General features: G+C 55.9%; 4 protein-coding genes across 4 annotated transcripts; 3 read left to right on the top strand and 1 right to left on the bottom strand.

Moving 5' to 3' along the window:
- Positions 1-162: 162 nt before the first annotated feature.
- CAOG_01581 (hypothetical protein) lies at positions 163-4,664 on the bottom strand (the record flags this gene model as incomplete). The annotated part of the gene is made up of 4 exons (XM_004364392.2): positions 163-762; positions 791-4,005; positions 4,129-4,207; positions 4,513-4,664. 4 exons carry the CDS (start codon positions 4,662-4,664, stop codon positions 207-209), a joined length of 4,002 nt encoding a protein of 1,333 aa, XP_004364449.1. The 3' UTR covers positions 163-206.
- A 765-nt stretch (positions 4,665-5,429) lies between these two features.
- On the top strand, positions 5,430-8,403 carry CAOG_08526 (hypothetical protein). The gene is made up of 7 exons (XM_011271805.1): positions 5,430-5,500; positions 5,925-6,484; positions 6,609-6,778; positions 6,874-7,473; positions 7,576-7,881; positions 8,005-8,064; positions 8,155-8,403. The coding sequence occupies exons 1-7, from the start codon at positions 5,451-5,453 to the stop codon at positions 8,344-8,346; spliced, it is 1,938 nt and encodes a 645-aa protein (XP_011270107.1). The 5' UTR covers positions 5,430-5,450; the 3' UTR covers positions 8,347-8,403.
- Positions 8,369-10,297, top strand: CAOG_08525 (hypothetical protein). The gene is made up of 3 exons (XM_011271804.1): positions 8,369-9,413; positions 9,488-9,888; positions 9,978-10,297. The coding sequence occupies exons 1-3, from the start codon at positions 8,497-8,499 to the stop codon at positions 10,256-10,258; spliced, it is 1,599 nt and encodes a 532-aa protein (XP_011270106.1). The 5' UTR covers positions 8,369-8,496; the 3' UTR covers positions 10,259-10,297.
- A 147-nt stretch (positions 10,298-10,444) lies between these two features.
- Positions 10,445-15,521, top strand: CAOG_01578 (hypothetical protein). The gene is made up of 7 exons (XM_004364389.2): positions 10,445-13,742; positions 13,888-14,360; positions 14,471-14,616; positions 14,707-14,867; positions 14,950-15,021; positions 15,095-15,226; positions 15,328-15,521. The coding sequence occupies exons 1-7, from the start codon at positions 10,461-10,463 to the stop codon at positions 15,439-15,441; spliced, it is 4,380 nt and encodes a 1,459-aa protein (XP_004364446.1). The 5' UTR covers positions 10,445-10,460; the 3' UTR covers positions 15,442-15,521.
- Positions 15,522-15,572: the final 51 nt, after the last annotated feature.

Below are 15,572 nucleotides of genomic sequence, written 5' to 3'. Positions count from 1 at the left end.
CACGCTTTGCAACAAGGGGAGACAAGACACACAATCAACAACATCAATCAACAACATCAATCAACAACACCAATCAACTTATTTAACAAGATAAATTCAAGGTAAGGAAAAAAAATACGCGGCAGTCGTTGAACAACCCCGAAACCAAGGCCGCAAAATTTCAAACTCGTGCAATATCAAGAGACTCGTCGGATCTGCGGCCTAGTCTACTTGCGGTAGCGGGGAGACGAGGTCGGGCTCAAGACCCAGACATCCGACAGCTTGCGCTCCTTCCGTGGTGCGGCCTCGACAGGGCGGGTGAAGATGAGCGCGAGGTTTGGATGCTCAAACACGGGGAAAATCTCGTCCACATTGCGGTTTTGGACGGCCTGCATGTAAATGGCAGTCTTGAGCTGGGGATTTTGGGCCCACATCGGAATTCGCTTGACTGGACGGGGGTTTGCCAGTTCTGCCTCCTCATCCGACGTGTCTGTGTGACCATCCGTCAGATCATAGCTGTCGTACGATCGCGGCGAGCTCATGGATGAGGACGTTGCTGCGACTGCGGCGGCTGCGGCTGCCGACGAGTTGGCAATGGCGGAAATGGGAGTGACGGTCGGCTGGACGACAGGCGCCGATTGGACAGCAGCTTCCGGTGCAGGTGTAGAGGACGATGATGTGACGGGCAACAACGACGACGACGACGACGACGACGACGACGACGACGACGACGACGACGACAGGACAGGTGCAGTCGGTGCTGCTGCCATCAAAGGAGCGCCACTACGACGACGACGACGACGACGACGACGACGACGACGACGACGACGACGACGACGACGACGACGACGACAGGACAGGTGCAGTCGGTGCTGCTGCCATCAAAGGAGCGCCACTAGTCATCGCCGTTGCTGGGGCCATTGAAGGCAACATCGAGCTCGTAGCGACGGGCGAGGGCTTTTTGAGCAAGGATGAGTATCCAGCATGCGAAGGCGCTGCACCATTGCTTGACTTGAGTGACTTGAGGACTGCGGATGAGCTGATCGGACCAGACGAGTTGGTGGTGGGCGCCGCAGCAGCCGTGACATGGGGCACAAGCGGGCGGGTGAGAGTGGCAGTGTTTGCAACGGGTGTTTGCATGACTGTCTGTGCTGGAGTCACCAGGCTGGAGCCGGTTGCGCCGCCAGTAGTGGCTGAGGTGGCATGCTTGGCCTCGCGGTCTGCGAGCTTCTTGAGCAAGAGCTGCTCTCGTTCGGCGAGGTTCTTCTTGCGATCGACTTGAGCGGCAGCGCCGGTTGCTGTCGGGAGAGTTGCAACACGAGCCGCAGCGCCTTCGACAGGGGATGTCTTGGACGAGCCGACCAAGGTTGTGTCCGCCGAGCCGGTAGGGCTGGTGGTGACTGAGGAATCGGTGGACTTGGCCATGGCAAAGTCTAGTGGGCCAGTCGTGTCTGCCACAGTGCTAAATGCAAGGGGTGAGGTGGCTGCCAAAGCCGTGGCCGTCGTGTCGAGCGCGAGAGCAGCAGGTGATGCCGGAGCAACCAGCATAGCGGACGACGACGACGACGACGACGACGACACTGGCGCTGGCGCTGCAGTAGCACGTTGGCCAAGAACGCTTGAGGTTGGTGGGGCCATCTTGCGTGTCTCCTCGCGCTTCTTGCGCACGTCCTCTTCGCGCTGCTTTTTGGCGGCAGCCTCTTGATCCTTTAGTTCCTTTTCGGCCAGTCGCTTCTTGGTCAGGCTCTCATCGCGCAAGCGACGCTCCTCCTTGCGACGCTCGTCGGCTTCCTTGGCGGCTTGGGCGATTTTGAGTGCCCTGATGTGCGGAGCAACACGGTTGGCCGCAGCCTTGGCCGCCGCCTCCGCCTTGCGCTGTTCCAGCACGGCAGCGAACGAGATTGGCCCGCCAAGACGATTGCCTGCAGACAGGTTGCTAAACGGACGCTCGCCAGGGGCAGCCAGGTTGGATCCGGTTGCCGCAACAGGCACGTCAAAAGCGCTGCTGTCGCCGCCGTCCAAGCTTGTAGCTGGCTCCTCCACGGTAGGCGCTGCGGATTCGATGTTTGCTTCAATTTGTCGGCTCGTCTCATCCACAGATGGAGAAGCCAACACAATGGGGCTGGTCCGTGCCTCGACCTCATCGTCCGCGCTGTCATTGCTTTCGTCGTCAGCGTCGGCACCATCATCATGAGCGTGCTTGCTGGCGCGTTGAGCACTCGACTTGCGCGCGGCCGCGTTTGATTTGCGAGCAGCAGCAGTTGACTTGCGCGCGTTCGCACTTGACTTTCGCGTCGTGCGAACAACCTCGTGCTCTTGCTCGCCGACAATCTCGGGCACTGCGTCAGAGGGAGCAGCCATGGTATCACCGACCTCTGGCCGCGGGATGGCTTGCACGGCGCTTGCGGGGACGCGCGTTGGCATGCGCTTCTTGCGGAGACTTGCCAATCCCATGACGTGCTTTTTGGCGTCGCTCCACTGGGCGTTAACAGAGCCAGCGCTGGCTGTCGAAATGGCGTCGAACGCGGCAAACTCGCTGGTGGACGCTGCCTTGCTAGCGGCAACCGGAGTCGCTGGTGCCTTGGGTGCAGCGTTGCTTGAAGCCACATCCTGCTCGACATCAGACAAGGAATGCCGCGAGCGCTTGCTGTCCTGAAGGACATCATTGTACCCCACCTCGGTAGAGACATCTGCTGCCTCAGCTGCATCGACCGCTGCATCCTTAACGCTAGGCGCAGAAATACAAACAGACTCGGATTTCGCCGCAGGAGCATCTTCCATCGAAACGCGTCGGCTCGACGTTGCTGATTCAGACTGTTGGGGGATGTCTTGCTTGCGCTTTCGAGCTGCCTTCTTATCCTTGGTCGGCTCTTCAGCCGGTTGTGGCTCGGAGGGAGCTTCTGCTGAAACAGCTTCGATAGCGTTCGCGCTTTCGGCAGGAGCGCCAGTACGACGAACAACAGGGCTGACAAGCGTCTCAATTTTAGCAAGCTTGGACACGGCTGCAGGAAGGAGCATGCCAGGGGCTTCCGACTGTGGGCTGCCAAAGACTTTGGACGCGACTGCGCCGAGCTTCTTCTTGCGACCAGCGGCAGCTGGTTTGGTAGCAGCAGCCGCCGCTACAGTGGCAGTTGCAACACTATCAGCCAAAGCGACACGCTCCTCTGCTGCGGCATCGTCTGCGGAAGCAATGGCAGTAGTAGTAGTAGTAGTAGTAGGAATGGTTGCTGGCTCCGCAGTTTGAACAGAAGGAACGAGCGGTGCTTCGGCAGCAGGGGCAATAACGGTGGCGGTGACTGGAGTCTCGTCCTTTTTAGCCTTGCTGGCGGTTGCCTTGCTTTCAGCATCGGCCGTGGCTTGCAGCGCCTTGAGGGCGTTCTTGGCGGCGCCTCGAGTTGGGCGTGCGGACGTTGCGGGTGCATCAACCACTGCAGCGTCAATCTGAGCGGCAGCTGCTCGAACTTTGGTGGATGGCTTTTCGGGAGTGCTTGCTGCAGACGCTGCAACGGCTGGGACGATCTCTGCTGGTGGAAGCGCCGACGAAGAGGTCGAGCTGGGTGCGGCAGCGTCTTCCGCTTGTGGTGCGGGAGCCGTGGTGCCACGACGCGTGGCACGCTGCGGTCGTTGAATAGTTGCAGGTGCCGGTGCATGTGTAGGTGCAAGTACAGGTGCTGCAGCGACTTGCGCCGCCGTCTCGACCACAGCAGCGGCCAGAATGGGTGCAGCAGCAGAGCTGCTTGTCGAATTGCTCGACGGCACATCTTCCGTCTCGTCTGACACGCGTCGTCGTTTGGCAATGGCTGTCACAGCGGGTTCTTGAGCAGTGGTCAGCGGAGCAGGAGTCGTTGCTGCGACCTCCACTGCCACCTCAGGCTTGACAGTAGTTGCGCTCTGGGAGTCAATGTTGTCCGACCTTTGTTGCAGTGGGATGGATTGTGTAGCACGAGACCGTGTGGTGCGTGTCGTCATTGGCGCTGCTGCCGCTGCCTCCTCAGTTTTGCCAACCTCGGCAGGCAAATGTGCGACCTGTTGGTGCCAGACCAAACAACAAGAATTTTTGTCATTCCGGTGAGTGGCTTGTTGGTGTTGTTTCAACCTTTCCGCAACAATTCAGTCAGGCCAAGTCGATCGAGCTCTTGTTTTCCTTACATTCACAGCGCGGTTGCGTCGTCGGTTGTTGCGCTTGACGGTGAGTGATGGGGTTTTCGGCAAGAGGACGTTCGATGCACTGCAAACAAAGAGTCAGATCGATCAGTGAGTAACACTATCAAAAGAATGAGAAAAAAAATAACAAAATCCAAAAAAAAAAAAAAATCATAGTCAATGAAAACAAAAAAGTGAAACAAATTTAAAAGAAAAAAATTGAAACAAAAAAAACCGTTGACAGTTCGACTTGTTTCAGTGTTTTGCATTTGGCGTCTGTCTCTCGCTTCGCATCTCTGCCACGCATTGTGCATTGTGGGGTTTGAATGCATCGGATGTTGGTGTCTGTATGACTTTATGATTGTATGGGAGGCGGGGTGTCAAACTTACAGGAAGGCGGTCTTGCGCATCTCCTCGACGAGCTCATCGAGCCAGGTGTTGTTCTCTTCAACGGCCGCGTCAAACTCGCGTTCGGATTTGGCGGCTATCGTCTCGAGTGCGAGAAATGCGCCATCCACAATGCTCTTTGTGGTTGCTGCCATGATTTCGATTTGTGTCAAGGGAGAGAGTGTGTGTGTGAAAGAGAGAGGAAGGAAGCGGAGAGTAGATCAACGGGAACAAAGCGAAAAAAAAAAAAGCGCCAAACTGTTTCGAAGTTGAAAAAGTGAAACAGATTTTTGTTTGGTGCTGATGCCTGGCTGTGCGTGTTGTTGCTGCTGATGTCGACGGTGCTGATTGTGCTGAATGTGGTGAAGAAATGCAACAAGCACGATTGGATTGTATTGCGAGTGTGAATGCGCGGGCTGCCGGGGGGAAAAAGTTGTCGAAGGGAACCAAAATAAAGAAAGAAAACTAAAAGAAAAATTTGAAAAATGAACTCAATCCAAAAGCAGATCCCGAAAAGTTGCTGCATTGGAAAAATAACATGTCTTTGATAATCCACACTGCGAACGGGCATCCGACAATCGCACGAGTGAAGGATTGAAAACAAACGACAAAGATCTGGGAGTGAAGCTGGAGTGAGTGCAATTGCAATGGATCCGACTGCGACCAACCACCGGCCAGCCATCCGTCGCTTCTTCCATGTCGACTTTACCGAAAATTGCGCTGAGAATCGCTTGACAAATTCTCGTCGAAAACTTGCATCAGCGAGGCGTAAGAGCGCAGCATGGATGCTTGGAGATTCGCATTGAGATTGGCGTTGAGATTGGGGACCACCACCCCCGCCCAATCCAACGCTTCCTCCCTCATCAACCATCGCAGCATCCATTTCGTCGAATATATTGTAATCCCGTCAGTCTTTTTATTCGTTTTGTCGTGTTGCAGAAATGGAAGAAGTCGACAACATTATCATTGTGTCGCTGCGTTCGATCGGCTGGTAAGTTGTTCCAACGACCTTCCACACGCACTCCCCACTCTGCGCTCCGTCCGTGCATGACGACAATGTTGTTTCCATCTTCATCGACCTCGACCATTCCGTCACCCCCACAGACAGACAGACAGACAGCAGAGAATCGAGTGACAAACTCCCAATCCTTCGGCTGTCTGCTTCCTGCTCCTCGCCCCCATCACCATCGTCCCATCGACCACGTTTTATTGCAATCCTCGTTCTTCATTCTTCAGCTCTTCCCTCTCTATTCCCCCGAGATCGATTCCCCCGCTTCGACTCTGTCCCCAATTGTTCCGTTGTGTGACTATGTCAAGTGACTCCAAAACCAAAAAAAAAAAAAAAAAAGGCTTTACTGAAAATTTTGCGATCTTTCAATTTGTTGTTGCTCACCCTTGGTTTTGTTGCATTGCAGCGATATTCCGGACGACGTTGCGTCAATCAAGGCGTTCTCGACGGACATTGTTGTGGACGGCGCTGCGACGGCGCTCGCCACAATCAATGAAAAGTACAAGTTCCCGCGCCGGCTGCCGAACGAGATGTCTGCGCGATTCCGCATCTGCACCAACATGGCCAACGCGTGCAAGGAGCTCGGATATGCGGACGACATTGGATACCACCAGTTCCTCTACTCGAACGAGAGCGAGGTCCGCAAGCTCTTCATGTGGCTCGTCGAGAAGCTGCCCCGCGAATCCTCCGACGCGACTGCAGAGCCCACCGGCGTCTCGGCCGTCCTCAACAAGGCCATCACGGACGAGCTCGAGTACCGTGCAGAGGCGCCCTGGACGCTGCCCGTCGCGAAACGCAGCGGATATGCGCGCCGTGTCGCCACCATTCCCGGACCGACGCCCAAGAGCCCGCCCACCTACGTCCCGCACCAGCAATGGGAAGGTCTCCGTGGTGTGCACCGTCTCCATGCCAGCGTTGTTGTCATCCCCGCTGGCGCTGGCGATGTGACCAAGCCTCTTTCGAAAGGTGAGTGAAACAGAGCAAATTTTTTTGGTTTTTGGTGCATCCGTTTTTTGATCAAGCAGAGCGTCTTGTCTGCGAGCGCCGCTCATTCACCTTTGATTCTATCGTCCGTGTCAACCTCGATCAGAACTGCGCAAGTACTACGCTGGCGCTTTGCCGTACCTCACCGCTCAGCCGCCCGTGCGCCAAGACGTTGCTCCGTCAATCTTGGAGAAGGTCTCGGCCGAGTACACTGCCGCTCGTGAATGGGAAGAGATTTGGAACAAGGAGGGCATGGACACTGGGCTTTCTGAAGCTGTACGTTGTACCAGGAGTTTGCGCATGCTTTTTTTTTCTTTTCTTTTTTTTCTTTTTGCTCACCCTCCTTGATTCAAAAAAAAACGCTCTTGTAGGAATTCCGCGATCGCAAGCGCCAGTTCGTGCGCTCCAAGATGGCCGAATACGTCCGCTCGAGTGCGCTGAAAGGTGACGGAGCGGGCTTTGGCCGAAACGACGCCGATTCGTTCGCTTCCTTCTTGGACTCGTTCTCGGACCGTGGCCTGCGGAATGCCAAGGGTTCGCGCTTCACCCACGCCGAAAAGTTCCAGTTCACTCAGGACGAAGGCGCCGCCGCTGCTGTTGCCGACACCGAAGAGGAGCTGCGCAAGCGCCGCGAGGAGGAGCTTCGTGCCTTGCAGGAGCGCTTGGACGCTCTTTCGGCGGAGGTTGATCGTATGGAGCACGAGATTCGCAACTTTAACGTCAACACGTCGCAGCTCGAAAGCAACTTGCGCGAAGAAAAGTCAGCCTCGGCCACCAAGGAGGCCCTGTACCGCTCCAAGGTCAAGGTCTTTGAGCTGCTGCCCGAAGCGGACAAGAACATTGAGCTTCTCCAAGGCCTGGTGTCCACATCGACCAAGCGCCTTGTCGAGCTTGCCACGAAATGGGAGGCCGTCCGCGCGCCCTTGGTCCTCGAGTACCGCACGCTCAAGGAGTCTCAGGACGGTCGCATGGTAAGGGGTGACCGACAGTAGAGTTGAAGATCTGGCATCTGGTTGGTGTGGACCTTTGCTTACCCGTTTTTGTTTTTTCGCCTTGTTGCCTTTTCTCTACAGACCGAGTCACGACGCAAGCTGGCTCAAATTAAGGAATTCCGCGAGTCGATGAAGCAAATTGCAGAGGAAGCTCGCATCAAGGACGAGCTGTACCGCCAACTGACGGCCGAGTACGAGAAGATGACAAAGGACATCAACCGATCCATTTACACTCGCCGCATTCTCGAAATTGTCAAGAACATCAAAAAGCAACGCGAGGATATCGACAAGGTTCTTATCGAGACCCGTGCCCTGCAGAAAGAGATCAACCACACCTCCGACGTTCTCAACCGCACATTCTCTGCGACTGACGAGCTCATTTTCAAGGTGAGTGGTGTGGCACGAATGACTATTGATTGATGTTGATCTGGGTTGAAGTGTTTGTGTGTGTGTGCGTTTGTGTGTGTGTGTGTGAACGTGGTTTTCACTTTGGTTTTCTTGGCTGTGTAGGATGCCAAGAAGGACGATGCCTGCCGTCGCGCTTACAAGTATTTGGCCAGCTTGCACGAGGTCGGTGCTTTCATGGTTGAATGCTGTCGGTCGAAATGCACTGTATCTCACGTTTTGTTTGATGTCTACATACTCGCACCCCTCCGACAGCATTGCAACGTACTGATTGCCGACGTGGAAAACACTGGCAAACTCCTCAACGAAATCCGCGACTTTGAAGAGAAACTCGAGCAGCTCAACCAGCAAAACGTTCTTCCCAACCTCGAGCGCATCACCGCCGATTACATTCAAGTCAAGAAGGAGAACCAGGCGCTTTCGGCCAAGCTTTCCGGCCGTGCGTGATCCAGCAGTCGTGTCGTTTGATCTTTGTCTCGTCAATACAAGTTCTTTTTTGCGTCACGTATCCATTCTTTTTTTGTTGTTGTTTGTTTGTTTTTGCCACTCGCCTCCCAACTACCGCCTTCGACCTCGCTGGAGCATGGATGTACAGCAATGACTACTCCCCATGTCCGACGCCATCGCTTGGCCCCGTTGTCGGGACTCGCGCTGATTGAGCTCGCGCAGGACGGCCGATTGGACGAGCTGTTTCAGCTGCTGCGTGACTTCCCGCCTGTCGTGAACATGCCGTCCGCGAACGGCGAAACCCTCTTGCACTATGTATGTCGCGAAGGTCGCGTCGACATTATGAATCGGCTGCTCGACATGTACGAGCCTCCCTCCCCAACGCTGATGACGATGACGCAGGGCAAAGACGCGCGTGTCGGCGATTTGAGCCACAACAACCACGCCAGCCGCCAGTCCGACACGGACGCCTGCCGCTCGAGCGATGAGCGCGTTGTGTTGGACTGGACTGCTGCCACCAGGGGCAGGCGGCAGACGCCGCTCGCATGCGCGTGTATTCAGGGTCAAGCGGCAATTGTGGCGCTCCTTCGTCAACGCTGTCCCGACACGGCCCTCGCTCTCGAGCGCCTGCTGCAAACCGACAGCGAGTCCGCAACGCCGTTGCATTTGGCCGTTGGATCTGGCTCCTTAGAGCTGTGTCGGACTATCCTGGAACGCCAGTGCGATGTTGGGTTGCGGCGCAGATTGCCGCCAAGTGCCGATCGTGTCGTGACAACCGAGCAGGACACCTCCACCAACCTCGACGCGTCAACCGACCAAGGCATAGCAACCAACCAAGGCATAATAGCTCAACAAGGCATAGAAACCGCGTCGACTCATCGCCAACTCGCGGAACTCGTCGAAACGCCTCCTGCCACCAGCGCTCTCCCGCCAGATCTGGGCTCGCTTCGTTTGAAAGCGAAATCGCCCCTGCATCTTGCTGCCTCGAAAGGATTTGCTGACTTGATTCATTTGCTGATTGACTATGGCGACGATATGAACGAAGTTCACATCTTCCTGCGAACACCGTAAGTAACTGTGCAAGCTTTGTTCTTGCTGTTGTTCCTCTCTTTTTGAGCTTATTTAACTGGGGTGGTTTTAGGCTGTTGTTTGCAACCTACTTTGGAGAGGCCGCGTGTGTGGCTGCACTCCTCGAACGAGGGGCAGATGTTCAGCATCGCGATGAGAACGGATCGACCGGCATGCACTACGCTGCGCTGAGGTCTCACGTCGATTCCCTATCCGTCTTGATCCAGCACGGAGGCGACGTCAACGCGCAAACGGACGAAAAAAGCACCCCGCTTCACCACGCTGCGATACATAGCTCAAAGCCTTGCCTGGAACTTTTGCTTGAGAACGGTGCCCTCCCAGATCCAGTCGATGATCTCGGCAGCACTCCGCTGATGGAGGCGGTCAAGTCCCCGTCCATGCGTCTCGCAACTCTGCAGTTTTTGCTCGAGCGTGGTGCTCGAGTGAATGCCGTTGACAGCAGCATGAACACAGGTTTGGGAGAGGGCTTTTTGCCATTATTTGGTTTGCTGTGGAGAAAGCTCACCAAACTCGAATTTTTTGCCTGTGCAAAACATCCACAGTACTTCACCACGCCTCGCGTCTTCAGTGGATGCAGGCCGTCGAGCTGCTTCATCAGCATGGTGGTGACATGCATCGGCGCAACAGCCTGGACATCACTCCAGCGCAACTCGCACCGCTCAGGGAATCAGGCTTGCGGGTCCTGTCTCTCACGCAGCTGGCTGCTTTGAGCGTCATGCGCACCACATCTCGCAAGCAGCTAGCTGCCATGGACTGGCCGTTCAATGTGCGGGAGCTCCTGCTCCTGGATGACATTCTTTGGACGAATAATCCGTGTAGCTGAACATTTTTGTGAAAAACATCCCAAACTAAAACTTGTACGTTTTCTTTGCTTCGGATTGTTGTTTGTCTCCAAGCTCGGTTCGATTCTGAGTTTTCAGAGCTTTTCGAGTTTTCAGAGCTTTTCAGAGTTTTCAGAGTTTTTCAGAGTTTTCAAAGTTTAGTTTATCTTTTTTTTTTTTCTTTTTTTTTCTGCTATTTTCGCAATGGACGTGCTGCTCAAGCAGAAGACGACCCAGTGCAGCCTCCTCCAGCAGCAGGTCGAGGCGCTCAAGCGGGAGGCGACGCTGAAGGACGCGCTTCTCGCTCAGCACGAGAGCGAGATGGTCCATCTGCGCACAGAGCTCGACCGCCAGCGCGCGGCGATGCAGCAGATGCAGCAGCAGATGCAGGCACAGCAGAATGGCGGCAATCCCGACGCGGGGCATCCGACGCTGACTCTGTCGTCGCAGCTGCCCTCGTCCGCATCACTGTCATCACTCTCGCTCATCGCAGCCACGGGAGCAGGAGCAGGAGCAGCTGGAGCAGCTGGAGCAGGATTCAAAAGCCTGGATCCCATCCCACCGCTAGCAGCAGGAGCCGCTCCGACTGCGACCACTGTTACCACTACAACAACTGCTGCTACAACTACTACAACAAACACAACGCCTGCTATGACCACGGCGGCGGCGGCGGCTGCGGCGGCTGGATCGCTGCTGTTGCTCGGGACAACAACAACAACCAATCCCATTCCCAATGCGAATGCGAGCGTCAACACGGTGCCGACAATGAGCCACAGCGAGCTTGGTCGGCGCACGTCGCTGATTTCGCCGCTCATCCGCCAAGCAGCGGCGGCGGCGGCGGCGGCTGGCACTGGCACTGGATCTGCTGCCGTGTCTGCGTCCGCCCCACCGTCCGCCCTTCCGTCTGCGACTGCGACCACTCCTGCTGCCGCCGCTGCTGCTGCTGCTGCTGGAATGGCTTCATCAGACACGTCGGGCGTGCCGTCATCGCTGTCCTTCCTGGCGAACGCGACGGCAGCCGCTGCGAGCCAAGCGCCCATGATGAATGTTTCCATTCTTCCCACCGCCGCTTCGAATGCTGCTGCTGCTGCTGGAGTGGACCTGCAGACGGGTGCTTATGCTGCTGCACTCGCAAGTGCAAGCCCGCCGCTGTCTCCGAGAATCGAGCCGCGGTTTTTCGTGGAGCTCGAGTGCTGGCTGGACTCGCTCAACCCCAACTTGGAGAGCAGCGGTTTGGCGCGATCCCGACGACTTCCGCCACCGACGACCAGCGCCATCTTCCTCAATCGCGCCGATCTCGACATGACCGAGGACTACTTTCGACCTGCCCCGTCGGCTCGGCGGCCGGCTGAGTCGACCCAGCAAGCGTCGGCAGCGTACAACAACGCGGGCATCAACAAGAGCAAAATGTCCATCATTGGCGAAGCCGCCTCTGGTGCTGTTGAAACGCTCAAAAAGAAGCTGCAACGCAAGGGCGACGAGCCCCGCGCCTTCCAGGCGACAGCCCCGGCTCTGCCAGCGGCACTGGCCTCGACCACGCCCGCCGAATTGCAAGGCATTCCCAAACTTGGATCCTCCAAACCTGAAGACCGCCCCTGGTCGATTGGCGGCGTTGTGGCAGAGCAGTCTGTGCAAAAGCTGCTCGCTGCTGCTGCGGCTGGGGGTGGTGGGCCCCTCAGCCCATCTCTGGTTGCGACAGCGTCGCCCTCCCCGTCGTCGCCAAGCGCTGCTACGTCTCCAGCCAGCTTGTCGCCCGTCGCCACCGCCGCGCCACAGGTGCCCTTGCCAAACCCAGAGCACAACTCGCTGACCAATGCGCTCGCGCGCCGACAAACAACTCCAAAGTGGCTCATCCGGGCGTGGATGGCGGGCGGGTTGTGGAACAGACACGCACATTCTTCGGCTGCCACCGAAGCTGCATCCACCGCAACCGCAGCCGTGAATGGGAAGGAAAAGGTCGGTCGGGCAGAAGAAGCTCCAGGCGCTGTCACAGCGGCCGACAAGCTCACACCTTTTGCCTCCCTGCCTGCGAGCAAAGTCAAGTCCCCGATCCTCGACATTCTGCTGGCCGACGACATGGCAATTCTGGGGCCATTGTGTGCTGCTGCCCCAGGCGCCGAGTGGGACGAGCTTGCCAAGAGCTTGCTCCGTGTCTACGAGTCGTGCCACTTGTCGTTCTCCTTTTTCGACCGCGTGATTGCCGAGGTCATCAGCAACTCGGAATCGGAAAACACCCTCTTTCGCTCCAACTCGATTGCGTCCAAGACCATGTCCATCTACTGCCGCATGATGGGGCGCTCCTACTTGCAGCTGGCTCTGGCGCCCGCCGTGAAGCGAATTCTGACTCAGCCGGCCCTCAACTACGAGGTCGATCCGAAAAAGCTAGTTGCTGCACTCATGCAACAAAGGACTCCAACGACGACGAGTACTGCACCCGGTGCGGCCTCGTCGCTCGACGATGCACAGCAAGCGTTGCAACAAGTCTTACAACAGCAGCAACAATTGCAACAACTGCAACAACAACAACAGCAACAGCAACAGCAACAACAGCAAGCACAACAAGCTCAACCTTTGGTCGAGGAACCAAGCCAGGCAACCGTCGACGCCATGCTGAAGGCAAACATTGGGCACCTGACCGACGCGTGCTCCACCATGCTGGATGATATCATTTCGCACATCGATGGCTTCCCGCATCCCTTCCGCCGCCTCTGTGCCATTTTGCGCTTCCACGTCGAGCGCAAGTACCCCACACGTGGTCTGTTTGCAGTCGGATCGTTTGTCTTTTTGAGGTACATTTGCCCGGCGCTTCTGACGCCCGAGAAATTCCGCTTTTTGCCCTCCACCGGCGGCGGGGCTGGATTTTCACGCGAAGACTTGCGATCGGTGCTCTTGGTTTCCAAAGTGCTGCAAAACCTCGCGAACGGCGTCGAGTTTGGCTCCAAAGAAACGTACATGATTCCGATGAACACATTCCTTCTGCATCAAGCGCCTCGCGTGTTTGCATTCTTGGACGGAATTTCATGCGTGCCCGAAGTCTATCAGCCCATGACGGTCGATCTGCCAATCACACTGATCGAGGAGTCCCTCGCCCAAATCCATTCCGTTTTCGCGTGCTCTGTCGATGGCCTCGCCACACAACTGGGCAACAAGTCCATGACTGAAGCCACGTCTGTCGATTTGTATGACGAAGTAATGGTTGCTGCTCGTGCAGTGCGCGGTTGCGACGTTTCGCTCTTCTCGGCTTCGCGCAACGGCACCAATCTAGCGCGTGCGACTGCTTCCTTCTCGCCGGGCTGTACTTGGAACGAGGCGCTTTCGGTTGAGCCTGGGCCCCAGTCGCCGGTATCGCCATCCAACAAGCGCGACTCTGGCGCCCTGTTGCTCGACGCCAGCGTGCCAGATGTGCTTTCGCCAACGCGCCCGCCATCTGCCGCCTCTCTCATGGCGTTAGCTGTTGCCCAAACCCAGTTGCTTTTGCTTGAGGAGGTGAGTGGTGTTGTTGGCGCTGTGTTGGTGGTTTTGGTCTCTTGGTGGTTTTGGATGGAGGGAGGAGTTGTTACAAAACAGAGTGTTGGAAACTGTGCGTTTGATCTGCCTCTCATCTCAACTCATTCCTCGATCTCTGCGATAGTTACTCTTTGCCGATGAACAAGTCGTGCTCAAAGTCTTCCTCAAGGAAATGTCTTCGCTGAAAGTCGCCTCGACGGCGCCCTCGGCCACCTCGATGACAAACACAGCCTCGGCTGACGATCTGGCCAAGCCTGCGATCGACTTGCTCGCCTCGCATGGGCTGACGTGCGCCGTGCTTGGCGATTTGATGCGCAAGGAGATTGGCGTCCGCATGACGACGCTGAAGGAGATTAACGACCACAACACTCTGGGCAGTCGAATGCTGTCGGCGTTTGTCAAGCTCGAGGCGAGTGATAGTCTCATGCGCTCCCTGAAGGATGTCGTCGAAGAGGTGTGCAGGTCAAGCGTTTCCTATGAGGTTGACCCCGCTCGCGCTGCCCTTTCCGAAAACACGCAAGAGAACATGGATCGACTGCTCCTGACTTCGCTCAAGCTTTTGAGTTGCATTCTCAACTCGCACACCACCTTGCCTCTGTGAGTTATTCCCGTTTTTTGAAGACTGAGTTGAGGGCTGCTTTTTTTTCCCTGCTTTGTGTGTGTTGTCGACCACTCATGCATCCTTCCTTCCCTGTTTCACGCCGTAGGTCTGTTCGGAAACTGCTGTACACGCTGTACACTGCGGTGGAAGCACGATTCCCGAAAGAGGGCGTTGGGTGTGTCTTGCGCTTCCTGTTCCATAAGTGCATCTGCCCTGCTATTACTTCGCCATCGGCACATGGCCTTACGGATGGTAACGTTGTGAGGTGCTGATTGCTTCGAGTGTCGGTTCCTTTGGCGCTCACTGCGAGTTTGTTCCACCGCCTTTCTTGTTTCATGGCAGTCATCCCTAACGTATTCGCGCATCGAGCTCTGGTATTGCTCTCGTACACACTGCGAAACATGGCGGCCCAGACCATGTTCAAGGACTCGTACATGAATGAAATGAACAAGTTCATTGCCAACCAGAAGGAGCTGCTGGAAGACTTTGTTATCAAGCTTATTGTATGTGGATTTTTGTGGTTTTCGCGGGAGTTTTGGAACTCGTTCTCATTTATTCATTATTTTCGTTGTCATTTTGCTGCAGAATCTGCCGACCCGAGATGAAGGAAATGCACCAGTCACCGCCATGAACTTTTACCGACAGCAGACCGTGAAGGTACGGAACGAGACGCGACGAGCGATAGCTGGGGAGCGAAACGACAACTCAATCACTTTTGCAAACATGACAGGATGGAAACGATGTTGAATCGGCAATTCCGATCGACCCAGCTGTCCGTGCGCAAGCACTGCAGCTTGTTGCTCGGCTCATCGAAGAAAACTCTGCCAAGTTCAAGACCCTTGTTGGAAAGGAGCGCAGTCAAGTGAGTTTCGGCTTGATTTTGCTGATGGATGATGGCTTGATTTTTATGATGCGCAAAAACTGACTTCATCTGCTCGTGTTTGTTTCCCACCCCCCCTGTAGCGAATCTCTTACAATCTGTTCGACCGAGCATTGGTTGTGGTACAACTGTGCAAGCCGTCGAGCTCGAGCTCTCTGCATCCGCCGCCGCCACCCGGCCCTGTGCTGAGTCGATGAGAAACTTTGGTTTTTGTGTGTTGTGTCCTGATTACGTTTTCACCGCTGTCAATTCAAATGATCATATTATTCGTTCTGTCATTGTATTTCGCTGTGCACACTCGATGCGTGCAGCACTTCGGACTTGGCGT

This window comes from Capsaspora owczarzaki (assembly GCF_000151315.2).
Source record: "Capsaspora owczarzaki ATCC 30864 unplaced genomic scaffold supercont2.2, whole genome shotgun sequence".
Classification (NCBI taxonomy): Eukaryota; class Filasterea; order Ministeriida; family Capsasporidae; genus Capsaspora; species Capsaspora owczarzaki.
The sequence above is the reverse complement of the archived record's forward strand: the minus strand, read 5'-3'. Positions and strand labels throughout refer to the sequence as shown.

Bases quoted from the DNA above. Each gene is read 5' to 3' on its own strand.
- CAOG_01578 (XM_004364389.2), top strand. From the start codon at position 10,461: ATGGACGTGCTGCTCAAGCAGAAGACGACCCAGTGCAGCCTCCTCCAG. The intron at 14,361-14,470 runs GTGAGTTATTCC...TTCACGCCGTAG, and splicing joins TCGCACACCACCTTGCCTCT to GTCTGTTCGGAAACTGCTGT. The intron at 14,617-14,706 runs GTAACGTTGTGA...GTTTCATGGCAG, and splicing joins GGCACATGGCCTTACGGATG to TCATCCCTAACGTATTCGCG.
- CAOG_08526 (XM_011271805.1), top strand. From the start codon at position 5,451: ATGGAAGAAGTCGACAACATTATCATTGTGTCGCTGCGTTCGATCGGC. The intron at 5,501-5,924 runs GTAAGTTGTTCC...GTTGCATTGCAG, and splicing joins TCGCTGCGTTCGATCGGCTG to CGATATTCCGGACGACGTTG. The intron at 7,474-7,575 runs GTAAGGGGTGAC...TTTTCTCTACAG, and splicing joins AGTCTCAGGACGGTCGCATG to ACCGAGTCACGACGCAAGCT.
- CAOG_08525 (XM_011271804.1), top strand. From the start codon at position 8,497: ATGACTACTCCCCATGTCCGACGCCATCGCTTGGCCCCGTTGTCGGGA. The intron at 9,414-9,487 runs GTAAGTAACTGT...GGGTGGTTTTAG, and splicing joins CACATCTTCCTGCGAACACC to GCTGTTGTTTGCAACCTACT. The intron at 9,889-9,977 runs GTTTGGGAGAGG...AAACATCCACAG, and splicing joins TGACAGCAGCATGAACACAG to TACTTCACCACGCCTCGCGT.